This window comes from Euleptes europaea, chromosome 5 (assembly GCF_029931775.1).
Source record: "Euleptes europaea isolate rEulEur1 chromosome 5, rEulEur1.hap1, whole genome shotgun sequence".
Lineage (NCBI taxonomy): Eukaryota > Metazoa > Chordata > Lepidosauria > Squamata > Sphaerodactylidae > Euleptes > Euleptes europaea.
The window spans coordinates 47,774,849-47,802,748 of NC_079316.1; the positions used below are offsets into that span (position 1 = coordinate 47,774,849).

Below are 27,900 nucleotides of genomic sequence, written 5' to 3' on the forward strand. Positions count from 1 at the left end.
GAGCAACAAAAAAAATCATAATGTCATTCACTAAATACTCAAGAAAGTATTAGTTTATTACAGATTTGGAAAAGGTATAAAAGATGTTGGGAAGTTAAAACACCAGGATGGATTAACCCGAAGAAGCATTTATGAAAAGGGGAACGCAGCTTAATTTGGATATAGGTAATTATAGGGATATTATTGAGGATTGTGGTGACACTTGGATTCTTAAAACAAGAGAAGAACTCAAGATTGGAGATTGGTGTATGTATTATAAATTAAAGGATATATTTAATAAAGATAAATCAATAGGGTTTAATAGAAATAAATCTAAACTGGAATTAATATTAAATATGGGAAATAAAGGTCAGATAGCAAGGATGTATAAATTTATAATTGAAACAAATTTAGAGCAAGAGAGGATTAAACCAGTCATGATAGAATGGATGAGAGATTTGGGGTATAATATTAATCTTGAGGTTTGGGAAAGATTATGGAAAATAGAATTTAAATTCACAATCACTAATGAAATAAGAGAGAATTTATATAAGATGTTTTATAGATGGTATATTACACCAGTGATGGTTAGTAAATTTAAAGTGGGATATTCTGATTTATGTTGGAAATGCAGATTGGAAAAAGGAACTTTTATGCATGCATGGTGGGTTTGTAAAAAAATTAAAAAGTTTTGGAGAAAGGTAGTAAGGGAGACTAACAACTTGATTAATACCAAAATAAATATGAATCCAGCTTTTTGTTTATTAGGAATTCCTAGAGATAATATGAATAGGAATGATAGAGTCACATGTCAATATAGTTTTGCAGCAGCAAGGATTATTATTGCAAAATCCTGGAAGCTAGTAAATAGACCTCTAATTAAGGACTGGAGAGAAAAAGTATGGTTATATATGCAGATGGCTAAATTAACAGATTCCCTATATGGGAAAGATGTGGAAGAATTTAAAACTATGTGGTTAAAAGCCTTCGCATGTTGGGATAAGCTGGCAAAAATGAATTTTATTAATACAGTGAACGAGTTGTAGATTCAATTTTTGGTAATTCAAATTATTGTTAAAATAATGTATTAATAAACTGTTTAGACACTTCTCTGGAAGTTCAACATGGTGGTGGGAGGGATTAAGGGTACACTGGTGGAGGGCGGTGGGAATAAAATGGGTAGGATAAATATAATAAGAATGTAATGAATGTATTTTGGGTCTTTTTAAATTTTATAGATAGATAGATAGATAGATAGATAGATAGATAGATAGATAGATAGATAGATAGATAGATCATTCTTATTATGTAGTTCTCCATACTGTTATACTTTTTTGTTTGTATTATTTTTCTTTATGTTTGAAAATATAATAAAAAGATTTAAAAAAATACTCAAGAAAATAAAATAGTTGCATTTGTTTTTCTATTGATTTATAGTTCTAGTAACATTAGTGTGTGTCACATTGTTCATATGAATAGCTCGTTTAAGAAATATAATGAGAGGAAAATAATGTTTTGATTATCAACAATTAATTTTTTTAACTTATCCACTTCCCCAGGAACTTGAACAACAGCCCTTGTCCCAAGTAGTTGGTGTGTGTAGAAGTACAAAATTCCTTAAAGAGTGCAGGCTTCATATTTCTCCCATGGATGTGTTTGAATTACAGGGATCAATGGGAAGACTCTGCTAAATTCCATAGGAAGGCACACACCTGAATCCAAAAGCCCCCAGGTAAACCTAGCAGAGAAGCAACCAGCATCTCTAAGTCCCACTCCAACTGCCAACAACAACACCCTCGGGAATGCCTCGCCTAGCTGGTCCAGGTCATCGTCGCAGAAATCCACTGCCGGTACCCCCTCTGCTCATAACTCCTCAGGGTCCTCCAAGATCTCCTCAGGCTCCCTGCTTAGCCCACAATCCCCAGGTGAGTCCTTGTCTTTCTGTGACCTTGCATGAATGCCGTCATTTTCCAGCTCCCCTAGACGCATTTGTGGAACCACTTTTACAACTCCAAACTGCAGCGTTCTCTTGTTTTCTGTTATCAGCAGTGAAAGTGGTGAAGTCCATTGGAGAAGTCAGGTGAGGATACTTGAAGCGGAAGTTCCAGCTGTGCTGTACTTCAGATCTCTGGGAGAATTTGGAAAGCAAAAGGCTCTTTTGTCAGGCAAAGAGAAATTTCAAAACCCAATTTGTTCCTGGACTTAATATCTATGTTACTTCCAACATCCTCTCTCTCCACAGGCTCAGCCGCATCCATTTCTTCCACAGTGGTAGACAAGCACCCTGGGAGTTTCCTCTGAGGCACTGAGAGAGAGGCATGTTGCCGCTATCTTTGCAAACACAAGATTGTATTTACATCACACTAATTCATCTGCAGCAATGCCGCCAGCTGCCTGAGCTCAGCCGCGGAGCACATTTATTTTTTAAGCACAGCAGATTCTGTAGCATCATAGCACCTTTGTTTACTTTTGAGGTGGAAAGGCCTATTTTCCTGCTGAGATCCTGTCAGCCAATGTCTTTATTCCCTGGCAACAGGAGACAGGGTTGGGCAGCCACTGAATGACTCCTTGCCGCCACAGAACTGCCTCTGCCAGTATAGGGTTATTGAAAGAGAATGCAAATCTCTTCAGCACCCAAAAGCTAGTGCTCCCTTCATCTGTGCTTGCATCCAGTGACCAATTTCTTCATTATTTCTTTCTAGCCAATAACCTCACTTTCACATTGATTTGTCCTTCTAGGACATGTATTCCATCTAGGGTTGTGCAAAAAAAAAAAAAAAAAAAATTCAGTAAATTTAAAGTTTGGATTTATTGGGCAGGATTTATTTATTTATTTTGTAAACCCAGAAAAATACCCATACCAGTAAAGGGGTACTCAGCTTTATTTTTGGGTTTACAAAAAAAAAAAAAAAAGGTGTTCATTTTAGTCTATGGGGATTTTTTCAAAGCTCCTGTGGGGGCATTTTGGGAGGCAGAGTTCCCAAATTTTCAGGGTAGCTTCAAGGGACTCTCCTTGCATGAACCCCGACCTTAGAATGTCAGCAGCATACTGAGTAGCAAAAGCAGAAAGAAACAATGAAGCAAGACCTTGAAGAATTTTAACTCTCCGATCAAGGAGTTAGTGTAGATTATGGAATAAGGTGAGAAGCCAGTGCTGGAGCTGAGTAGGGGTGCCATATGTATGGCCTGCCACCATATACCATTAGCAAAAGTATTGCTAGAATTACATATTGACAATATTTAGATATATACTCTGACATTTTGGTCTGCATGGCTATTATTGGAGTAGACAATAAGTTGTGGGTTTGGTGCTCACTTTCCAAGGAATCTCAAAAGTAAAGGACCATAAGTAAAAGACAAGATACCTTAAGGAGACAAAATCAGTTAATGGTGACATAATGTGCAGCCCATGTACAGCTGGCTCCTTAGTAGGATTGCCAACTTGAGAAAAAAATGCCCTGTCCCTTTAACTGAGACTCAATGGGATGTTATTTATTAGATGATGTATTGACCTCCTTGTCATGAAAAGTTTCAGCTTCCCATTTTCACATGTTAAGCCTTTAATTAAAAGGACAGAACATTTTTCTCCAGGGCTGGTAGCAACCCTACTCCTTAACCCTAGTGCTGTACATTTTTTAAACTTTATGTCTAAAGATTTCTCCCCCATTCACCCTGTCCTTGAGGCAGTTTATAATCTACACTACTATCAACTAATGCATATAACACAAGACATAAAATGCCATAAAACCATTATATGGCAGTAATAAATCACAAAGTGAGCAACACAGCAACATCAGTAGATCAGTTGGCCTCCCTTTCCCTCCCTTCTCCTTTTTTTCCATCTTCCCTTCCTTTTTTCCCCTTCCCCTTTTCCTTTCTCCCCTTTGCTGGATCCTTACATTTTCCTGGATTTTGTCTCTACTCCCTGATGATTGTTATTTCTAGACCATTGTTGGTCCTCTGCTTACGACTGTATGAACCCACCTCACTTTCAGGAAAATTTATTATTTATAGTAGGTATAAAGTTAGATTGCCATATTTTAACTGATTGTAAAATGTTTTTAATCCAATTTTTTAATTCTATGTTTTTAATTTATATTATATTGTATTATATTTTGATTGTTGGAAGCCGCCCTGAGCCCAACCTCGTTGGGAAAGGGCGGGGTATAAATAAAATAAAAATAAAATAAATATATTAAATTCCGGAAGTAATTTTACAAAAAATGTGCTTGACATTCTTTCTGGAAAGGTTAAAGGCAGGGAGGGAGGGCACACTGATATACTTCCCTAGTAATTCCCAAGCTCCCATGGCACCGACATGGATAACTTCACAGCATTCAACTGCTAAGGGTCATGAAAGGTGAAACATTTTTATCTGCAGGTTTTCTGGAAGTAAGGAACCAGATGGATTTTTTTTTTTCAGGTAGGAGGATGGCTGTGTCCAGCTTGCGGGGATTAGGGTGTTTTAGCTGTTGCAGTTTCATCTAGTTCATACTTCTAGAAATAAACCAGACATATAAGACTGGGTTACGGGAAAAAGTCTGTGAACTCTTCCTGAGGTCATTGTGCCACTGGCAGAATCAATCCAAATAAGGTTGAATAATTTTAAATGGTCTCCACCTGACTGCATGGTCAAATATCTGTTTTGTGCTTCTAAAACTTTTGTGAACATCTGTGTCTCCCCATATAGGATCCAGAAGCTTAGAGAAGAAATTTCCATTCATCCTCCGAAAGAGCCACAACTCCCTGAAAACTGCCTGCCTGCACTCGCCAGCCCCTCTGGCTCAGGTAGTCTACCTGAAGGACATTGTCTGCTACCTGTCACTGCTGGAAAGGGGACGGGCTGAGGATAAGCTGGAGTGTAAGTGCTTGGGGGGCGCAGAAAGAATGTATGTGAGTAGAGCATCAGATGCAAGCCTGTTGGGGCTGTGATCCCAGGTGGTAGTATCAGTGGGCGTCCGGGAGGGTGGGTAGTTCAGGAAATGGCTGTTAAGTGACAAGGAGGCAGGAAATGGCTGTTAAGTGACAAGGAGGCAGGAAATGGCTGTTAAGTGACAAGTGAGGGCAAGGGCCAGATTAGGTGACAAGGTGCTCATCCAATGCCACACTGTAAGTAAATCTGTCAGCTATGTGACATCATTCTGTGAAGAGGAGCCGTGGCTCAATGGTAGAGCTTCTGCTTGGCATGCAGAAGGTCCAAGGTTCAGTCCCCAGCATCTCCAGTTAAAGGAACTAGGTAAGTAGGTGATGTGAAAGACTTCTGCTGGAAACCCTGGAAAGCCGCTGCCGGTCAAAGTAGACAATACAGACTGATTCAGTATAAGGCAGTTCATGTGACATCCCTGAGTATGAGCTGGCTAGAGTTTGCTGTTCCCCAACTCTTCTTTTATGGCCCTTCTTGCTTTTCTTTTGTCTTTCCTTCAGAGGCCTACAAAGAGGCCTCAGGCCATGGACCTTTTTCTTGAATCTGCTGGTTCCCGTCGGGACTAGACGGAGAGCCATCCAACGTGTGTTTGTTTGCCATCTACACTTGAGAGTGTCTGGAAGATTTCTTCTTCTTATAGCAACAAATTCTAAAAAACTGCTGTACTATTGTATTCTTTCTATCTTGGACAGCAAAAACAGACAACATTAACAGCGAACTTCACAGCTTCAGCTTTTCGCACCTCAAGAAACATAGCTGCTGCCCCTCTCGCACTTATTTCTTTCATTGATTTAAAACATTTCAGCAGAACCCGTCTTGGTCCTCTGTGTCGGTCAGTCTATGGTTGCCAACCTCCAGGTAGTTGCAATTTCAATGAAATACAAAACAACTATATTGAACGTGTAAGGTGCACTGTGAATACTTATCTAAACACACAACAACAAAATATACAATATGTACAGTTACTGTATTGCATATTTTGTTGTTGTGTGTTTAGATAGGTATTCACAGTGCACCTTACACGTTCAATATAGTTGTTTTGTATTGCATTGAAATTGTGTGCTGGGTTTTGTTCTTCAACAATAACTCACAGCAAAGAGCCTTTTTGTTCTAGTGGGTAACCTCCAGGTAGTAGCTGGAGATCTCCTGCTATTACAACTGCTCTCCAGCCGCTAGAGATCCGTTCACCTGGAGAAAATGGCCGCTGTGGCCATTGGACTCTATGGCATTGAAGCCCCTCCCCCAAACCCCGCCTTCCTCAGGCTCCGCCCCAAAAACCTCCCGCCGGTGGGGAAGAGGGACCTGGCAACCCTAGGTCAGTCACTAGCTACCACCCCCAAAATCCAGCCACTAAGTAGTCATTGAAGCCGGCCGGCTATTGATTGGGACATCAGAGTGGCATTATCCATTTTCACTTAAACAGCACTTACAAAATGGTCTTCCTTCTTTCCATACCATCAAAGCTGCCTTGAATACATTGTGTTGCCTTTTAAACATTTTGATCTAGCTGTCCTATAGAGCTAGCCAGTTAAGGAAGATCTTTTTAAGAGCTCAAATTTCATATATACATTCAAAAATCAGGCAAAATTTCAAAATTCACACTGTTAATTTATTTATTAAAATATCTATACCCACCTTTCCTTTGGCTCAAGGCAGCTTGATTTCAAACTTTAAAGCTTGATTTTAAACTTTAAATTAAAGGTAGGGGGCAATCTGGTCCCTTGACTCTGATTGATTGATTTTTTATTACCCTGGTTCCAGAAAAGAAGGGAGGCGAATGCTTAGGGGCGTTATTTGGCAAACACTTCTCAGGGCTAATTCACACTATCACAGGGATTGCCTTGGGTATCTCCCCTCCCTCCCCCTCTTTCTGGTACTGCCCTATTTGTGGCAAGCTGATTGGCTGACTCATCTGCCATTAGAAAACAATTTTACACACTATGGCTTGGCCCCAGCAACATGCAAGTAGAACACATAAACAGACTTTGCACTGCAAGATCTTGTGCAACACCTAGTGCTTTCCTCTCCGTACCTAGAAATTGGTCGCACAAGATCTTGCACAAGTGAAAATGCATGTGGGGATACAACGTGGGCTTCGGCGCACAGCCCATCAATGGCTGTGCTCCTTTCTCCAAGGTCGGGGACAAAGGGTGGCGCTGGGAGAGGTCATGTCGCAGCAGCATCCCTTGGTGTGTGGGGTGCCGCAAGGAGCAATCCTCTCTCCTATGTTGTTTAATATCTACATGTGCCCTCTCGCCCAGCTAGTTTGGAGTTTTTGGCTAGGATGTCATCAGTATGCTGATAACACCCAGCGTTATCTGCTCATGGACGGCCATCTGGACTCCGCCCCGGACAAACTGGCTGGGTGTCTGGATGCCCTGACTGAGAAAAAGCCAGCTGAAACTGAATCCAGTGAAGATGGAGGTCCTGTGGCTAGGTCAGGGTGGCTTGGGGTCGGGGTTCCGGCTTCCAGCTCTTGACGGTGTACAACTGACGTCTACTCCTACTGTCAAGAGTCTGGGTGTGATCCTGGATGCCTGCCTGTCTATGGAGGCCCAGGTTGCAGCCGTGGTCAAAGCGGTATTTTCCCATCTATGCCGGCCTGGCAGCTGGTGCCCTATCTCTCCCGCTCTGATCTAGCAACGGTGAGCCATGCGACGGTCACCTCTAGATTAGACTACTGTAACTCGCTCTATGTAGGGCTGTCCTTGAGACTGACCCAGCGGCTCCAGCTGGTACAGAATGCAGTGGTGAGACTCCTTACAGGGGTCTCGCCCTGAGAGCATATACAGCCAGTGCTCCGCCAACTGCACTGGCTCCAGCTGGAGAATCGGATCAAGTTCAAGTTGCTGGTTTTGACCTTTAAAGCCTTACAAAGCCTGGGACCTTCATATCTACGGGACCACCTCTCTTGGGATACCCTCTGAAGATCTTTACTGTCATCAGATCATAATCTACTGGTGGTCCCTGGCCCTAAGAGTGTGCTGCTGTCCTCAACGAGAGCCAGGGCCTTCTTGGCCCTGGTGCCGGCCTAGTGGAATGCTCTGACTGGTGACATCAGGGCCCTATGGGACCTTAGAGTTCCACAGGGCCTGCAAGACAGAGCTTTTCTGCCAGGCCTACAGTTGAGGGCAGCTGCAGGTACCATCTTTTTCTGGCCTCTCTATTCCACCCCCACCCCCCGCATCTATGCTATTTTTGTTAACTGGGGGTACCCTGCTGCAAATTCCGGGCACTATGAGTTGAATTGGGCGCCATCTGGAGTTTTAAGGTTTTCATCAGGATTTTACTGTTTAATTTATAAATTGTTATTGAGTTTATTGTGGACTTTTTGGTGTATTTTAAATGACGTTACCCGCCCTGAGCCTGGCCATGGCCAGGGAGGGCGGGGTATAAATCGCAAAATAAATAAGTTTGACTTAGTGCAAGCAGTTATTGCAGACTTTTACTTGCATTTCTGCTTGTGCAAGAGCTCCAGCACAAGGAGAAATTTTGCCCTGGATCCGACCCTGTGTTCTCTGTAGAGGCCAGTTCTGTCAACACATTTCCATTGATTCTTTGACTATCTGGAGACAACCTTTGAATACATTTGTTCTGAAATTGTTTTGCCAAAAGGGTTATTCACACTATGTATCCTAAGCTGATCCTGCAAGGACAATCTGACAATGCTGTTTTATAACTATTCCGCTCTTTGCCGTATACATTGGCAGAGATTACTGATAGATAGTGCGTATAATTGTTTTCTGGGGCCAAGCTGCTCATCTCTCTTTACCTGAAGAATTCTGGAATTGGACATAAAGTCTGGTTTACTCTATGAAATGAACTAATTATCATGATCTGAAGAAGACAAGAGAATGACCGAAGATGGCCAGAAATTGTGCTATAAAGAGAGGGAATTCTGGCTGCATCTCTATTAATTTCCACAGTTCACAGAGCTAAAACCTTAGCAAATAATTTATGACTGAGTTTTAGATTAATATTAGAGAACAGCTATACAAGACTGCCCTCTGGTGCTCTTTGCATGTTCTCATATCCTTTTTAACCATTTCTAAAAGACCCCATGTGTAGATAAAAATGAAATCAAAGAATTTCAGATGAAACCTACATAAAGCATCACAAGGGAAGCATACAGGTAGCTTCCTTTTGTTGGAGGAAGAACTGATATTACATGGGGCAGTATGGATGAGTAAACTGATATTACATGGAGTTGAGATCAGAAGATCTCCTGGATTTACAACTGCTCTGCAGACTTGAGAGATCGGTTTCCCTGGAGAAAATGGCTACTATGGAAGGTGGACTCTACAGCATTATACCCTACTCAAGTCCCTCCTCTCTCCAAATCCTGCCCTCCCCAGGCGCCACTCCCAAATCTCCAGGAATCTCCAAACCTGGAGTTGACTACCCTGGTATTTAATAATTTCCTCCAGTGCAATGTTCCTGATGTAGATGGCTTCCCCCAGATTCTCCCCATGGAGGCCAGCGATGCTTCCACAATCTGCAAGGCATCCACAATGTTTTAATAACACACACACACACAACACCAAACAAGTATGAGATCCTCATCTCAAATCTCTACAGTTTAGCCTTTATCTAAACTTACTTGAATAGGAAGTCAGCCTTCTTAACTGAAATAACATTTTAACCCTTACGTAAATGCATTGCTTGTTGCAATTCTCCTCTTCTTTTTCCTACACACGGATTCCCTCAGATACACATCTCCTCTCCTGCTGCATCAGCTTCTTTGAATAAGGCTCTATCCAGCCCACACTGGCTTCCTACTTTGCCTGCCTTTCATTGACTGATGATGACTGAAACACAGCCTGGAGGATTTTCCCTCTTGCTAATGACCCTGTAATTTGATGTAGATGCAATTACTGGCATAAGAAGCAAATGGCCTTCCCACGCCTTCCTTCCTTCTTTTTAGAGAAAACAAACTGTGGTGGTGCTTGGGAACTCCATAGGATATTTAAATACACTGTACCAGCACAACAGTACAGGGAGAGTTCTCTTAATTCTGGTCAGTCAGGAGGCTAAGGCTGTTTCCTGGCAGTCACCCCTCTGACTACTTCCGGGCTTTGCTTTGATTATGCATGCATTTTTCAACCATCAGAGGTCCCCTCACTCTTCCCCCCCCACACACACACACGTTTCCATGCATTTTGCCTGTGTTTTCTGGATTCGTGTTTAGCCAGCATCCAGAAAACATGGAGGAAACGCGTGGGGAGAGCAAAGTAACCTCTGACGGTCGGGAAATGTAAGCATAATCAAAGTAAAGCCTGAATTAGTTGGTGGGGTGACTGTCAGGAAACAACCATTCATAATTGGTCTAAAACACCGCCATAGTACTCAGCGTCATTTTCCTACCAAGGTGGAGTGGCTGTGGCTCAGTGGTAGAGCATCTGCTTGGCATGCAGAAGGTCTCAGGTTCAATCCCCAGCATCTCCAGTTAAAGGGACTAGGCAAGTAGGTGACGTGAAAGACCTCTGCCTGAGACCCTGGAGAGTCATTGCCAGTCTGAGTAGACAATACTGACTTTGATGGGCCAAGGTTCTGATTCAGTATAAGGCAGCTTCATGTGTTTATGTGTGGGTGACAACATGCAAAGGCCACTCTCAGCCATAGGCCAGGGTCACATCTTTGGTGCTAGACTCTAATAGGTGTTCTCCAGCTTGAAGGTAAGAATTGTCTTCCCTTTCTGCTTAACCTTTAGACAAGAGTTATGATATTTGGACAATAGTTATTATATTTGTGTATATATAGTATGTCCAATATATAGTGTTAACTGGAGACTGTAGTTTCACCGGGGTATGTTGAAACACAGAAACAAGTGATGGTGCTCATGATGCCTATGGAGGCATGCATTTTTATCAGTCTGCATTTGTGTTCTTTTGCAGTTATGTTTCGTCTCTATGACACAGATGGCAATGGCCTCCTGGACAGCTCGGTAAGATGTACCTCAAAGCATTGCTTTTCTCAGGAAAGGGGGGATTCAGCTATCTCTCTAATGCCTGAAGGCTCTTCTGCTGGGGATGCTGACCTCCTGTGCAGAGAAGCACATGCACATCGGTGAAGTATGTCTGACATCTGTGGATCAAGATGCTTCATCTCCTGAGGTTCAGACCCTGAAATGGGGAAGAGCCTGAGAGTTTAGGGGTGGGGTGGGGTGGGGTAAATGCCCTAAGCATAGGGTTGCCAGGTCCTCCCTGGCCACTATCAGGGCATGTGGGGGTAGGGTTGCCAGATCCAGGCTGGGAAACTGGAGATTTGGGGATAGAGCCTAGGGAGGACAGGGACCTCAGTGGAGTACAATACCATAGAGTCCACCCTCCAAAGCATCCATTTTCTCCAGGGGAACTGATCTCTGTAGTCTGGAGGTTAGATGTGGTTCCAGGGGATCCCCAGGTCCCTCCTGGAGGCTGGCATCCCTACCTAAGCAGGATAATAAAATCCTGAAATGTCAGGTCATATCCTGGGATATGGTATCATGTGTGGGACAGTGAAAGCAAAGTCCACTACTTATTGACAAGCAAGCTTACTTCAGGGTTAATTATGGATTTCCCTTTTTTTGTCCATGGTGGGAGGATCCATAAGCCAGTGGCATACAAGCAAGGGGTTCCGCCTTGTTATGCTATATCTGAGGCACATGCTGTGGAACAAGCTGCACGATGAATATCCATCCCCATCTCCACATGATCATTCCTTATGCCAGTATCACCTATGCCAAAATTCCATGTTCTTTTCCTGTCATGTTATGGTTTTCTCTATTACTTTGCCTAATGTTTTACTCCTGGGGGCATCTAGCTATAAACACAGACTCCCATTTCACATGCTACAGTTCTGAGGTAAATTTTGAACAGCTGATAACCTAATCTAGGACATTTATGTTTCTCTAGTATTATTTTAACCAAAACTTCCTGTTGGCTTTTGCAAAGTAAATAAATATGCCCTACAGCAGATGGAGTAGAGTCTGAGCAATGTATAATGGGACTTGGTTTAAGAAAAAGGGTGTAAAACATTGATAGGTGTGTAACAAGGATATCTTCTGGCACATTACGCCTTCTGTACAACAAGATCTTGTCATAATCCCTTCCCATTTAGGCCTATTAAGCCTAACCACAGTGCAAATGCCATGCAGATATGCCCCTTTCCCACAGAATATACATCAGCTTTTGGAGCAAAGCTCCTTGTGATAGGTGGTGTCATTTCCGTGCTAATATGATGTTCCTTTTATCCTTTCTACTATTATAGAGGGGGTTGGTCTGACACTTCCTTAGTATAGAATTACAGCACGCCCACCCTATGTAAATGAAGTTGCTGTAGCAGAGGACCTGACACACCCAAAGACAAATCAACCTCTAGTAATGGTATGAGTGGTGAGGGATTAGGAAAGAGAATTCAGTTGTCAGATACCTTCCAAGAACAAAATACCAATAATTATGCCTTTGGTTAAGAACCCTCGGTGCAGCATTAATAAATCATTAAGCTCTACATATTGAGTTGTCATAACCTATGTAGGAAGGCTCTCAGTGCCTTATAGCATCTCAGAGATTACCACTTTGACACCAAAGCTGTGGAAGTCACTCATACTAGGGTACCTTGGAGACAGCTTTTGAGATTGTCCACAACTTTAAGCAAATCTACTTATACTTGCTAGCCCATCAGCTTTCTTCACAGTTTTGCTCAGGCAGAAATTCAGGCTTACCAGAAATTCCCTAGAAGTCATCCTGGGTTTCCCCCCTTATCTTTAGCATATACACTTTAAAAATATATTGTATTTGTTTTACATTGTATTTGTTTTACATTGATGTAAGGCACTTTGGGAGCCACTTTGTAGCTGAAAAGTGGAGTAAAAAAATACAAAAAAAAAATATTCTCCTGCAGTGAGTTATCCTAAAGGGTTTATCCTCACAATCTCCAAGAATAAGTCCAAACCTCCTATTTCTACCTCAGAGAGGCAGCTAATAAGACAGGCATTTATTAGCTTTCATTTTTTTAAAAATCAGGACTTTTCCCCCTGCCCACTGTGACATCAACATATTTATAACTTAGATTACTGTAAAAATATATAGTTAGCTACATTTTTTTCTCTTTTCCCTCCTTTTTATTTCTGAGCTCAGGAGCTGGATTGTATTATCAATCAGATGGTTCACGTAGCAGAATACCTGGAATGGGACTCCACAGAACTAAGGCCGGTAAGGTTCATTGTTTTGCACTGTACAAGAGTTAAAGCATAAAGGGTGACCGTACTATGACCTGGCCTCAAGGATTTGCTTATATATGCACTCCTTTGAGACTTTTGAAAGAAAACTAATAATGCAGTCCCTCAGTGCATATTCCAGGAGCACTCCTTCTTTAACAGTTTTTTCTTATTGAAAGTTTATTGTTGCTTTTAAAATATATAATAGAAAACACTATCAAACAACTTCTCCCTCCTATAAACACTCCATCTTCCCTAGCTCTAAACAGAGGGGGGGTGAAAGAAAAAACCCAATAAATAACCCAAGAAAAAAGGGAAGAAAAGAGAATGGGGTGGTGGTGAAGGTGAAACATCCAGGCAGATACAAATAAATTCTATATCAAGGTTTCATAGAGCTGTAAAAATTCAGCCCAAATACTATTATGTTTCGTTCCTACATGCCATCTAGTATTTCTTTTTCCTTCAGTACTAGATCCAATCATTCTTCTGTCCAAGTTTCTATATATGGAGTGGAGTTACAACTTTCCAATGGTGCAGGATAAGACGTTTGGTAATAACAGCAGCCCTTGAAATCCAGCGTTTTTGGCCCGATGAGATTCCCATGTAGAAGGCACACAGCCTAAGAGTAGATTGATAGCTGAGAACAGAAAAGATGAGACCAGAATAGCTTATCTACATATTTAGGAATTTTAAATACCCACAGGAATTCTGTAGTGACTTCATTCTCCAGGCATATCTCAGCTCTGATGGTCATGCCACAAAAAAGTGTGAATGTCTGAGATGAGAAACAAAGAAAACTAAGGGGAAGGGAACAGATATTCTGTTTTCATTAGTGCATTCTTTATCAGTCATGATTTCACAGAGTGGGAAAGCAAGCCTGAGAGTTGTATAGCTCAGAATTAACGTTGTGCGTTAACAATTTCTTTTAATTAGTGCTAGATTCTGCTTCTTCATTCTTCAGTCCAATGCATTGTATAACCGACCAATGGAATAATCACAGCTTGAGGGAGGATGTGACCAAGGATATGATTTTCTAATGAGATTTTGTTTTCTGCAGATCCTAAAGGAGATGATGGAAGAAATAGACTATGATCATGATGGAACTGTGACACTGGAAGAATGGATTCGAGGTGGCATGACCACTATCCCTTTGCTGGTCCTGCTGGGCATGGAAACGGTGAGTAGCAAGTCTGACTTCAAGATAGGATTAGGGTGGTCACATACCATTTCCCCAAATCCATGCAGCTGAATATGTAATATATACATTGTTTGGTGATGATGCAAATCAACTGCATTCATTAATGCATTGTCTACCAGTCGTTATGCATCTCCTCCAAAAAACTACCACACAAATTTGGGGAAGAATCAAAGGAAGCATTTTTGCTTCACCATTTGCTCATACTTACTTCTAAATCAACAAAGCTTAGAGAGAGATAGCAAAGATGCCAATAATAGTTGTGACTTCCTTCACTGGCTGGAACCCTGGAAAGTGGGAGCAGACTCGGTTTCACTAAATGATTGGGCAAAACATTGACTGCCTGTTTTGCTTATATCTCTGTGTCTGTGCAAGCTAGACACTTTCATTTAAAATAAAAGCTTGAAATCAACACCAGCTACTTTCCCAAGCTGATGCAGTGTGGCATGCCCAGCATTTGGACAAAGCTCAGGCAAACAATTGTTATGGCAAACCTGAACAGGATGAACCTGGGTGGGATCTATTTTCAAAGAGTATCTAACTGAATTATTGTATAGTGTTATTGTAATTTTAGTACATATAATACTTCCTACCATCACTCACAACTACGAACACACTTCCCTTCCCACCCCACTCCCTTCTGTCAACTTGGTTGTAAATATCCTGCAAGTTTCCGTTAAAATGGTTTCCTGGTGCAAGTTGGTAGCTGAAGAAGAAAATAAAATTATACTTGAGACAAAGGAGCATAGAAGAGGGCAAAAGTAATAGATAATGGGTATGATTCTCCGGGAAATGTCTCCTGCACAAGGCCCATTAATGTGAAATTGATATAGGACTTTGAAAAAGTCAACTATAGCAAAGCAGGAGGGAGGAAATGAACATTTTACTCAACACCTTTCTGAGGAAACACCATGGGAGGGCGCCATAACTCCAAAAGCCAGAATAACTTCCTTTTAAGCATTTGTCTGTGAAAGAAAACTAGCATACCTTACTATCTGTACACTGTTCTGTGAGAAAGCATGTTTGTAAGTAAATTGCCCAGAAAAAAAGCAGATAGAGGACAAAGTCAACTGGGGATATTTCCTAATCAATCCCATGGAAAAAAGAGATTTTTGCTGGGTTGGATCCGCCCAAAGAACTGCCTCCTGCTTAAGGGGAAGGATGCTGGGGCTGAAGGAAAATACCAGCAGAGCAGATTTGCCCAATATGCACATCTCCCATTAATTTCAGCAGGGCTTGCACAAAACACTTCCTGCTGGATTGTACTTCAGGCCTGAAGGCAAACCAAATAGATATCTTGGAATTAGGGAGAGATCAGATACAGGCTGGCTAAAAGCCTGCAGAAGAGTGTACAGAGTAAGAACCGGGTGGCCTCCTGCAACAACAAGCTGCCCAGAATGAAGGCAGCTACAGGAAAATATCTTAAACATCACCTTCTTCTTGATCCTTTTGGCTGAAGGTGCCAGGTGCTCTGCTACTAGAGTTGTCAACCTCCAGGTGGTGGCTGGAGATCTCCTGCTATTACAACTGATCTCCAGCTGATCAGTTCACCTGGAGGAAATGGTCGCTTTGGCAATTGGACTCTATGGCATTGAAGTCCCTCCCCTGCCCAAACCCTCCCCTCCTCAGGCTCCACCCCAAAAACCTCCCGCCGGTGGTGAAGAGGACCTGGCAACCCTATCTGCTACTGAGTCATAGCACCTCCCTATGCTCCAAGGTGATATATGCTTGTTAAGGAGGATGCAATACCCTTCTGTCTTTTACATTGGTCAAACTGGATGCAAGAGAATGTATGTATGTTAAGTGCTGTCAAGTTGCTTCTAATTTATGGCAACCCTATGAATTAATGACATCCATGTACAAAAATTGTGTTTGATAAATTTATGGTTTGCTTTATTGGGCCTGTTTTTTTGTTGTTGGTTTTTTTGAGAAACCCAGAATAAGCTGAATACCCATACTGGTAAATATCAGCATTCAGCTTTATTTCTGGGTTTCCTGAAAAATTCAGGCCCATTATAGTCTATGGGGATTATTTTCAAAGCTCCAGTGGGGGCATTTTTTGAGGTAGAGTCACCAAATTTGCAGCATAGCTGCAAGGGACTTTCCTTAGATGGTCACTGAAGTTTGATGAAGTTTGAGAGAGGGGGTCCAATTTTATGGGCCCACAAAGGGGTCACCCCCATCCTCCAGGCATTTGCGAGCCAAGTTGTCCATCGGTTTTCAGGTTCAGAAGTTCAGCATTGCTGAGAACTGGGAGAAAGAGCCAATTAACAGGCTAGCACCTCAAAGTCTGGGGGTTCCTTTTGTATCTGGGGCGCATAGCATGATGTTCATGCAAATTAGCTTCCAAACGGAGGGGGAAAGCTCAAATGCAAGAAATATAAGGCTGTCTGAATAAGATTGCTCATCCACGCAGGTGAGGGCGTCTCCTTCAGAAGCCTGGTGGTGTGGGCAGCTGTTGAAGCCGGTTCTTTTTAGTTGGAGGGTATGTCCCTCCGTCCGGGATTTGGTGAGACCCATCTTCTAAAAAACCCTTATGCTTGATCCAGATCAATCCACTGAATGGTTGGTCAGACTAAGTTGGCTCTGATTATATGACACCAACCTCAAAAGAGCCCCAACTATGGGGCCCTAACAAAACCAGTCAAAAAAATATAGAAAAATGGGAGAAAGCTCAGAGCTGTGCATCTATTCGGCTTCGGGGAGATTCTCAGATTTTGGTGTTCAGTATTGCCAAAATGGCTAATTTCGGTTTGATTTTCGGTTCGGGTATATTGATATGCACAACCCTAGTACAGATTCATACTACTTTGCTAATTTATCAATAGTTGGAAGTAATCCATACCAACTCAGATTGAATTGGTTATGCTTTGGACTGGATCTCATTTTCACCACTGCTCTACAATTTAATGTCATGACCTGGAATGCTGGACTTTCTGGCCTCTTTTTGTAATAACTCCATCCCCATCTTTCTTCTGATTATAGCTTTGAGTACATATACATCTGCCAACAGATAAGAACAGCACATGATTTTCTGGAAGCCAGTTTCAAGTTGTCTTTTTCCTAGTGCATAATTTTTCTATCGGTTTTCTTTGTCCCACCAACCTTCAGCCCACTTTTCAGTGATTGGACTGTCATCATCATTAAGCCACTCCCTTCCCCCCCCCCTGAGATGAGCAATTTTAGGTGTTTTTTTTTTAATAAAATGGCCCTAAAATATTGATATAATGCTGTAGTGTTGTAATGATAGTTCAAACAGATTCCCTGAATTCCAAGATTTTTTTTAAAGTTAATCTCTGTTCCCTTCCCTTGCAAAGATATAGGGGGGAAAGTCATATCTCCACAATGGAAGACGATAGAGACTTACTTTTTCAAAAACATGAAAGCTGGTAATTCAGGGAACCTGCTTGAACAATCATCACAACACTACAGCATTATATTAATACTTTAGGGTCATTTTATAAAAAGGGGGGATACTGTAAGGTCATCAATAATAGCACTGATGATGACAGCCCCCACCCTTGAAAATCCTCATTATTTAAGCCACATGTGGAAGAAAATAAACTGACTCCACAACTGTTAAAATTCACAGAAATTGTACAGAAAAACCCTGTCCAAACCAATTCTAATTTTTGTGGATCAACTGCCAAGAAAAGCTGGAGTTACTCAAGCATGCAGAAAAAGTTCAAGGTTGGGAGGGGAAGGACCTCAGCAGGGTTTAATGCCGAAGAGTCCACCCTCCTAAGCTGCCAAGGAGAATTGTTCTCTGTAGTCTGGAGATGAGTTCTAATTCCTGGATATCTCCAGGCCACACCTGGAGGTTGCCAACCATAAATTGCCATCACATTCACACTCATGCACAGAGTAGGGTTGCCAGGTCCCCCCTGGCCACCAGAGGGGGAGGGGGGGGTCTTACCAGGTTTAAACTGAGGCCTAGGCCTTGATGTCACCTGCATGATGACATCACTTCCAGAAGTGATGTCATCATGCCACCAATGATGAGGGAGATTCTCTTGTATATGGGCAAAAACCTTGTGGTAGAAGCTGTTTTTATCATAGAGTTTTGCTGAAATACCAGAGTGTCTCCCTCATCGCCTGTGTGATTATGTCACTTCCAGAAGTGACATCATCATGCTGGCAATGTCAAGGCCTAGACCTCATTTTAAGTCTGGTAAGACCCCCACTGGCCAGCTGGACAACGCTGGGTGGAGGGGGCCCCAAATGGGGGATCTCCGCCTCTGGTGGGGCCCTAACACACAGTCCTTCAAGTAGCACCAGTCTGATATCCAGTTCATTGGCCACAATCCAGACAGAAAGCAAGAGAGAAAGCTTGCTCATAAGTAAGTTTATTGCTAACATTCTCTCAAACAAGCAAGCCGCTATTCTAGTTTAAAAGCAACTTGCCCCCTGGAAAACAGAAACTGCTTCAGGGGAAAGCTTTCTTCAAAAGGAGCTTCAGCTGCACATGCAGTGTCCTTATTCATGTGTAAACAGCTTCTTTGTATTGTGGGCTATTATAACCTTTTCCCTTTATTCCCAGATCAAATAAGCACACACACGAAATTTCAAAAATGTTATATGGCAGTTGCTGGGAAACTATATGTCCCTGCGCACTTAGGCACAGTAGTGTGGAAAAATTGAAACAGTATTTTCATCTAAAAATAGCTAACAGTATTGTTAATATAAAAGGCTATCCACATGGTGATTAGTTAGTTAATGACTGTGCTGCATTTCAGACCCATTTAGGGCCCCCAAAACAACTCACAACATTAAATATCATCACCATATAACCACAGAGGACATGGCGTACTCAATCAATCACTTCAAAGGCTTTATGATGTCGTCACAGAAGACACCAACCTTACTACAGAGTGATTCCATAACTTGGGGGCAGCAGCTAAAAATGGCTTCCCATATGTCTCTGCCAGTCTTACCGCAGACATGGTAGGTTTTCACAGGAAAGCCTCAGTCATCAATCTCAGGGGCTGGTTGGTAAAGGAGGAGGTGATCCTTCAAGAATTGTTATTTCAAACCATTTGGTGCTTTAATGGTCAAAGCCAGTACCTTGAATGGAACCCAGAAGCAAACTGGAAACCAGTGGAAAATGACATCACGCATAATGAAGTATTTAAGTACATGGTGACGATGGTAAGAGTGATATATGTGGCAAAATGGAAAGCAGAGAAATATCCAGATTTAGGTGAATAGATTAATAAATTAACAGAGTACGCAACTATGGCAAACTGACATCTTTTATACATAATAGATTAATTTTAGAATTTCGGGGGAAATAGAATGTTTTCCCCCTGACTATATAGATAGAAATTTGCAACAGAACTGAATTAAATTGAAATAGAATGAGAATGATTTAGGTAGTATATGTTTAACAAATAAGTAATAAATATGTTATTAGATATGGAAAAATGTGATGAGAACAAAGATGCCATCTAACTCCCTGCCCCAGGATGTGGTTATGGCTGCCAACTTGGAAGGCTTTAAGAGGGGAGTGGACATGTTCATGGAGGATAGGGCTATCCATAGATACGAGTCAAAATGGATAATAGTAATGATGCATACCTATTCTTTCCTGGATCAGAGGAGCATGCCTATTATATTCGGTGCTGTGAAACACAGGCAGGATGCTGCTGCAGTTACCTTGTTTGTGGGTTTCCTAGAGGCACCTGGTTGGCCACTGTGTGAACAGACTGCTGGACTTGATGGACCTTGGTCTGATCCAGCATGGTTTTTCTTATGTTCTTATGCAGCCCCCAATAACTACTCATATTTATTTATTTAAAGTCTTGTTATCCTGGCATTCCTACAGTCAGGATTGCTCACAAAGATACATAATCCAAACAGCAAAGACCATGTAAGTAGCATGATAAAATCGATATATCAGTTAATAAGACCATACAGATCAGAATGAAAACTACTGTCATAAAAATAAGCTATTCACCTCATGAAAGGGGAAACGCTCATTTGAAAAGGAAGGTTTTGCAGTCTCTGCAGAACCCACCCAAGGCGGTTGCCTTCTTTATCTCTTGTTGTTGCATAAGGTGGGTCCTGCCACTGTGAATGCTCTGTAGGAGTGGGAGTTGGTTTTTATATGCTGACTTTCTCTACCACTCAAGGGAGAATCAAACCAGCTTACAATCACCTTACCCTCCCCACAACAGACACCCTGTGAGGTAGGTGAGGCTGAGCGAGTGTGACTAGCCCAAGGGCACCCAGCTGGCTTTGTGTATAGGAGTGGGGAAACAAATCCAGTTCACCAGATTAGCCTCCGCCACTCATGTGGAGGAGTGGGGAATCAAACCCGGTTCTCCAGATCAGACTCTACCGCTCCAAACTACCACTCTTAACCACTACACGCTGGCTCCTAATGCCAACTGTTGCAAACTTTTGTTGATCTCAGCACCCAGCCCCAGACAAAAGGGAATGTGGAAAAGGCACTTGTTTTATTTTATTTTTCTTCTCAATTGTTTTGTATTGTATTGTATTTGCCTTTGGGGAGGGGTTCTCCCTTGTTTGTTACATTTTCTTAATGTATGGTTATGTTTATTTGTTGTGTAATTGAGTAATAAAATTAAAAATGGAAAGAAAGTACTTTTAGTGACTGCAGCAACCTGCTTTTCGAATTACTGCCGCAATAAGGCAATATCTTTCCACTGGAATACCCACATTAGATGGCTTGTTTTCTGTCACAGTTAAATGATCCAGAGGTCTGAAAGTCCCAGCTTTAGTACCTGAATGTAGTGATGTTATTATCTAGGATGTGTGAGAGATTACCTGATGCTTTTGTTTCCTTCAATCATTAATCGGAAATCAGAATGTTGCAGGATGAGAGACATAGTGGAAGACACAGTGCCCAGTTCTATAGCTCCCAGTTTGATAACAGATGTCTATAGAAGGCTCAGTTGACATCACAAAATGCAGGTTCTTTGTGTTGGTACCATAGACCTGGATGCACGGCTGCCACTTCCTTTCCCTTGCTGTGAATACTGTATTTTGAATATATAGACCTGTCTTTAACCAACTCAGCTCATAGGTGCATCCAGCTCAGTGTTGACTACTCTGCCTGTCTGCCCATCTCCAGGATCTCAGGCAGAGAAAATTGCTCTCAACACATTGTGCTGCCAAAAATCCTTTAGTTAGAGCTGTCTGGGAGTCGATCTGGGACTTCCTGAATGCCAAGCATGTTCTGTGCAACTGAGCCATGATTCTGGCACTGACTGAGCATTTGCAGTCTCATGTGTCTCCTGGGCCAGGAAGTCCATGGCTTCCACTGGTTCTAAAACATTCTGGGTTGGCTCCCATTGTTTTGAATGAGACAGTAATTGCCTTTTTTTTTTTTTACCTTGTGGAGTAATACCTGGGCCACATGCAGTGATCTTTCCAGCAAATTATTCAATTAAATCACAAAATAAAGATCCACAGAACGTTCAGTGGGCCCTTGATGACCACTCACAGTTAAGCTCTTGTGATGTGTATTTGCCATTTGTCTCACAAGCTGTATCATTCTGGGGGTAGGTCCTTGTGATATGACAAAATGATTGGAAGGACTGGGGTCCGTTCCAAAATCGGGAAGAGGGAGTATAAAATCAGCTCTTTGTTGTGTGTGTGTGTGTGTGTGTGTGTGGAATGTGGTTGCTAAACTGAAAGATAGTTTGCAACTATAGATGCGACCTGTGTAGGAGTGTGTGACTTGAGGAATCCATTTTTTCACACATCTTCTGACACTCACAAAGGAAAAGCTTTTATGAGTCAGAGATGAAAAAACTGGCTCATTTGTGAGACACATCCATGCATACCCTCCTATCACAACTGGAGATGCTAGCCATTAGTACCATGCAGAAGGGAATATTTGGAGTGATATAACATGAATTCCTGTAATAATGGTCTCTTGGGTATCCTTGCTGTGGCTGCACTCACTGAGTCATATTAACTAACTTTATTCTCAGTCTACCCATTCTCCTACATACAATAGCTTTTTCAGCAACTTGAAAGTAGCATGAAGAGCCGTTACAGCCCGTAATAATACCATTCATTTTTGCTATCCTGCTGTGATCTCTGGGCAAGCAGATCTTTCAGGTTCAAAACCCAGCAAAACCTGTTTGAACAGAGACTAAAGTAGAAAACAACATATGCTATAGATAACTATGGCTCTGTCATGACTGCCTTCCCAAACTAATATCTGTACAGCCTGAGCGATCCAAGTGGGAATAGAACTGTGTTGGTCTAACTTGCCACTAAACATGCAAGACAGGTGCATAACGTTTTTGTGTGGATCTATCCCCAGAGAGTGAGCTGTTCTGGATTCCCTTCTGTGTTGCCCATTAACTCTCTATGGACATTCCCCCCTGCAGAACGTAAAGGACGATGGTCAGCATGCCTGGAGGCTGAAGCACTTCAAGAAGCCTGCCTACTGCAACTTCTGTCGCACCATGCTCCTGGGGGTCAGGAAGCAAGGCTTGTGCTGCTCCTGTAAGTGCTCAGATACACCACAGGCCCTCCCGAGGCCTGTGAGTCTCACCTCTGCCCTTGCTTTGTTGGGTTAAGGATGCTTTGGCTGTTATATGAACAAACTGGAGCCATTCATATCTGAATCTGTTTCTAAGATACAAATGAATACAAAGCCAAGACTTGTGTGTTCCAAGGCCCTTCACTTGCTATGCACTAAGGGTTGCCAACCTCCAGGAAGTGGTTGGAGATCTGGGATTACAACTGATCTACAGGCAGCAGAGATCCGTTCCCCCGGAGAAAATAGCCACTTTGGAAGGCAGACTCTATGGCATTATATCCCATTGAAGTCCCTTTCCTCCACAAACCCTGCCTTCATCAGGCTTCACCCTCCTCCCAAACCTCTAGATATTTCCCAACCCAGAGCTGCCAACCTTATATACACTGCTGATGTTCTTGAAGACCCAATTCTCTATTACTTGAAGATGTTTAGCTTCAGAGGATAGCTGTGTTGGTTTGCTGTAGGAAAACGAGATTCAAGTCCAGTAACACCTTAGAGACCAACAGGATTTTCGGGGTATAAGCTTTTGAGAAAAAAGCTCCCTTCTTAAGGCATCTGACGAAGGGAGCTTTGACTCTCGAAAATGTACACCCCAAAAATGTTGTTGGTCTCAAAGATGCTACTAGACTCAGATCTAGCTCTTAAAGATGTTTAGATTCCTTTAATCAACATAGTAAGTTGCTGAATTATTGCTCAAGTATCAACCAATACAATCCTTCTGGAGTCTCAGGACTAAGCAGACATGACATTATCCTTATGTAAATGGATGTTTCCTTGTTTCACGTTTACTTTTTCTCATGCACAGAAGAGATGGGCGAGATTTGCAGTTATCCTCTTATTCCCTTTCCAATGCCCAAACGTGTTCTTGTTGGAATGCAGCTTTCATCACCTAGATGCCATCCCATAATTCTGTGCAGTTTCAAGCATAACTCCTTATTTTTGGCATCACCAGATGGCCACAAGGTGGCATCAATAATAATGTTCAGTGGTGTGTTAAAATGGGATAATTCATTGCCAGTAGCCAAAACCTGAGCTTGTATGTGCAAATGTTCAAATAAATGATCGTCTTTGGGTTCATATGTGTCCATCTGTTATCTGATGGTTTAAAAAATGACCACACCCACCCACTCACATTCCATAGAAAGCTGAAACATAAAAATATTGCCGCATGGTACCTCCCTGCAGTGACTCTTGTGAAATGCAGGCATGCAGACCAAAAAACCCAGATCAACCTAACTTACAGTTGAAGCTCTGCACTGTACCCTCAGTGAGATGAGGTGTAGGCCGGACTTCAGACTTCTTGCTATGTTAGGGTTGCCAACCTCCAGGTACTAGCTGGCGATCTCCTGCTATTATAACAGATCTCCATCCGATAGAGATTAGTTCACCTGGAGAAAAGGGCCGCTTTGGCAATTGGACTCTATGGCATTGAAGTCCCTCCCCAAACCCCACCCTCCTCAGGCTGCACCCTAAAAACCTCCTGCCAGTAGCAAAAAGGGACCCGGCAACCCTACCTGGAGAAAATGGCCGCTTTGGCAATTGGACTCTATGGCATTGAAGTCCCTCCCCAAACCACGCCCTTCTCAGGCTCTAGGGTTTCTCATCATTTCTTTTTAAAGTTTTGTATGGTCCGTGTAAGTTTGAAGAAGCATTTTTTCTTTCAGTTCCTGATAAGTGTGGCTTCTGAGAGTTAATCTGTTCTGGGTCTGGTTGCCTTCTTGCAAGTCATATATGCTGTCCTAATGTTTAGCACATGTTAATTTCAGACTCTTAAAAGTGATCAACAGTGCAGTCCTTAAGCGTACTTTCCTAGCAATAAGCCCAACGGAATAAAATGGGACTTACTTCTAAGTAGCACTGCTTAGAATTGCTCCCTGTGGCACTCAATTTTCAATAACAGTTCTACAAATGATAAAGTCAGGATGGGATGCATGAGTTAAAGGCGCTCGGTAAGTGTATGACTTAGCTCAGTTATAAACTCGTTGACAGGACATTACCCATGTAACTAACCTAAGGATTAAAATAGTCAATTATTGCCTTGGGAAATATATTTTTATTATAGGTTTTACAGCCAGTCTTGCTAAATGGTTGTAGCTTTTGTGTTATAGGTTCAGAGTGGACTTAAAGATACTGTTTCCATCCCTCTCTCTTCCTTTTCTCTGCAGTTTGTAAATACACAGTCCATGAAAGATGCGTATCCAAAGAGATTGCCCCCTGTATCAGCACCTATGTGAAATCCAAGAGAAATACCAGTGTAAGTGAGGCACGTATGAATGAATAATATTTGTGTTTAAATAGAATCATAATAGAATTGATAATCCTCCATCTGTTCTAAGCCATCTGTAATGTGGAACATGCAGTCCACACAGCCAGAGCAGTACTTACAATAGTACCAGAGAGAACATAAGAAGAGCCATGCTGGTCAGATCAAGGCCCATCTAGTCCAGCAGTCTGTTCACACAGTGGTCAACCACAAGCCCACAGACATGACGACTGCAGCAGCATCCTGCCTGTATTCCACAGCATCTAATATAATAGGCTGCCCCTTTGATACTAGAGAGAATAGGTATGCATCATGACTAGTATCCATTTTTACTAGTAGCCATGAATAGCCCTGTCCTCCATGAACATGTCCACTCCCCTCTTAAAGCCTTCCAAGTTGGCAGCCATCACCACATCCTGGGGCAGGGAGTTCCACAATTTAACAATGCATTTTACACCTTATAATTTCATCAGCTCGTTACACTTCTAGTTTAGTACACAAGTGCCAGCATGAGGACAGATGCTGCCTGTTGAATTCACTGAAATTCCCTTCTTCAGCCTACAGAAGAGGTTCTGCAGGTTGGTGTCCAACAGCACCATTTCTGCAGCAAAACCAACAACAATCATTGGGACAGTTTCTGTCAGGACATTCTTGGATTCCTGATGTTCCGGGCTCCTCAAACTCAGTGTGAAAGTAATTGTCATTCCCACCATGACCATCAGCTGCATGATTAAGTACCTTAGATAAGTAGATGCTTCTGTCACAAATCTAGGCAGATGATCAAAGATGCATCAAAATCAAGTGGCCAAAGTAGCCGCCTATACCAAGAGCTGCACTGAAACAGCTAACAGGTCAAAAACAAACAGGAATAGAACCTGGAGACAGGAATGGGGGTCGAGAGAGAGTGGAAAGGCAATCGTTTAATTTTTGTGTCCCCAAAAGTTGCTAATGACTTCAAAGATGCACCACATGAGAATAATTTATTACCTTGTTATGGCTATATCTATATATAGAACTTCTACTCCAGTATTAACTTGCCTCACAGCAATGCAAATCTTGTTAGAGGGTTCAAATCATAGCAGAGAAATTAAATCTGTTCGTTTACAATAAATAGGCAAAGTTTGTCCCTTGCATCAGTAGCACTTCCCAAACTTGCCCAGTCCTCTGTTTCTCCCACAATTCCAAGAATTTCCTGAGACACTGGAATGAATGCAGTTCCATTGAACTTTCAGGATGATTTCTTTGCCCCTTTCTGCTTTCAGTGTACCATTTAGCACATGGATTTCTTTCTCACTATCTTGGTCATCTTGTCTCCTGCCTTCCTAGGTAATGCAGCACACATGGATTGAGGGGAACTCCCCGGCCAAGTGTGATCGGTGTCACAAAAGCATCAAGTGCTATCAGGGCATTACCGGACTACATTGCGTATGGTGTCAGATCACAGTGAGTACGGGAAGAGAGTCTGGTGTGACTTTTCTCAAGGGTGTCAGAAGGTAAATTATCCAGGGCAACTCACCTCCTAGGTCAGCAGGCCAAGACTCAGCCTGTGTTGGTAATGACCACACCACGCTCTGAACAAATGAGAAATAAAGCTGTCCTTCCGTTTCTGGAGAGGGGGAAAGTAGCATGAAAATAACCATCATGCAGTTCTATTGGGAAAGCATAGAACATGAGTGTGCTTTCCTAATTGCATGGATAAGGATCAGGAGCTCAGGAACAAATAGAGAAGGCACACAGCACGCTGCCAGGGCCTTTTATCCACCAGTCCACTCAGCAGTCCGGCAACTGCTGCATGACATTCCAGTTGACATTTACCAAGGAGTGCTGCAAGAAAGAAGGAAGATGATGTGAAGTCTCTAATATATCTGTGGTGGGGGGATGAGATATTCAGGCTTCCTCAGAACGATGGGGTCAAATGATGTGATGCATCACTCTCCATGGCAATCACAGTAATTGCCCTTCCATGAGCCCCATTATGGTACACAGAATGCCTTGTTTCTGACTTCCTGGAGATGGCTCCCTTTCTTTCAATTCTAAATGAAGAAATACAGTAGGCCGGAATATCCCTGCCATGTGTTTCTTTGGATGTGTCAATTGGCCTTACAGAGTAAAATGTCAAGCACAGGAAGAGAGGGTTTGTCAGGCCTGCCGATAAGGCATCACATAATTCACTTGAGGAAATCATTAGTACATGATGGAGTGATGGCTTGAGTGATGGCTGCTAGCCTAGCTTAGAAAAGGGATTAGACACATCCATGGAAAATAGGTCCATCAGTGGCTATTGCCTGTGATGACTAGATTGGACCTCCCTGTTCAGAGGCACAATAATTTCGGGGGGGGGGTGTAACATGGGGAGATTTGGCCCCCATGCCCTGTTTGTGGATCTTCCAGGGGCATCTGATTGGATAACAAAATGCTGAACTCGATGGACCATTGGCTTGATCTAGCAGAGCTCTTCTTTGACCCTGGTGGTCCCTTCCAACTCTATAATTCTATGATTCTATGATTCTAAGTTTTTCAGCAGCAGGCAGAATATAGGTTTCAGGCTACTTCCATGTATTGAATGTGTGCTTGGGTTCTCTACAGACTTTTTTGGGGGGGCTTGGAATTATTTGTTTATAAGGAGCCACGTTCTCCACAGGAACTGATTTTTCTAGTCTGGAGATCAGCTGTAATTCTGGTAGAACTCCAGGCACAACTGTGGGTTGGCAACCCTACTGGGAAATACAGAACTTCACAACACACCTCTCCATCCAACCCAGGGGTGTCCCCAGGGAAAGTGTGGTTAGGCCCTGTGTGTTTGTGTAAAGTGCTGTCAAGT

General features: G+C 42.4%; 1 protein-coding gene across 3 annotated transcripts in view; it reads left to right on the plus strand.

The window, feature by feature from the left end:
• Positions 1–27,900, plus strand: part of DGKG (diacylglycerol kinase gamma) — a 121,715-nt gene that overhangs the window by 21,916 nt on the left and 71,899 nt on the right. For 2 of the 3 annotated variants that reach the window (XM_056849297.1, XM_056849298.1), the window contains 8 exons: positions 1,647–1,904; positions 4,670–4,840; positions 10,798–10,847; positions 13,021–13,095; positions 14,158–14,277; positions 22,662–22,779; positions 24,982–25,070; positions 26,406–26,522. In XM_056849297.1, the coding sequence (XP_056705275.1) occupies positions 1,647–1,904; positions 4,670–4,840; positions 10,798–10,847; positions 13,021–13,095; positions 14,158–14,277; positions 22,662–22,779; positions 24,982–25,070; positions 26,406–26,522 (998 nt within the window). Of the gene's footprint in view, positions 1–1,646; positions 1,905–4,669; positions 4,841–10,797; positions 10,848–13,020; positions 13,096–14,141; positions 14,278–22,661; positions 22,780–24,981; positions 25,071–26,405; positions 26,523–27,900 lie in introns of those variants that run through there. The other variant, XM_056849299.1, reaches the window with a different exon arrangement.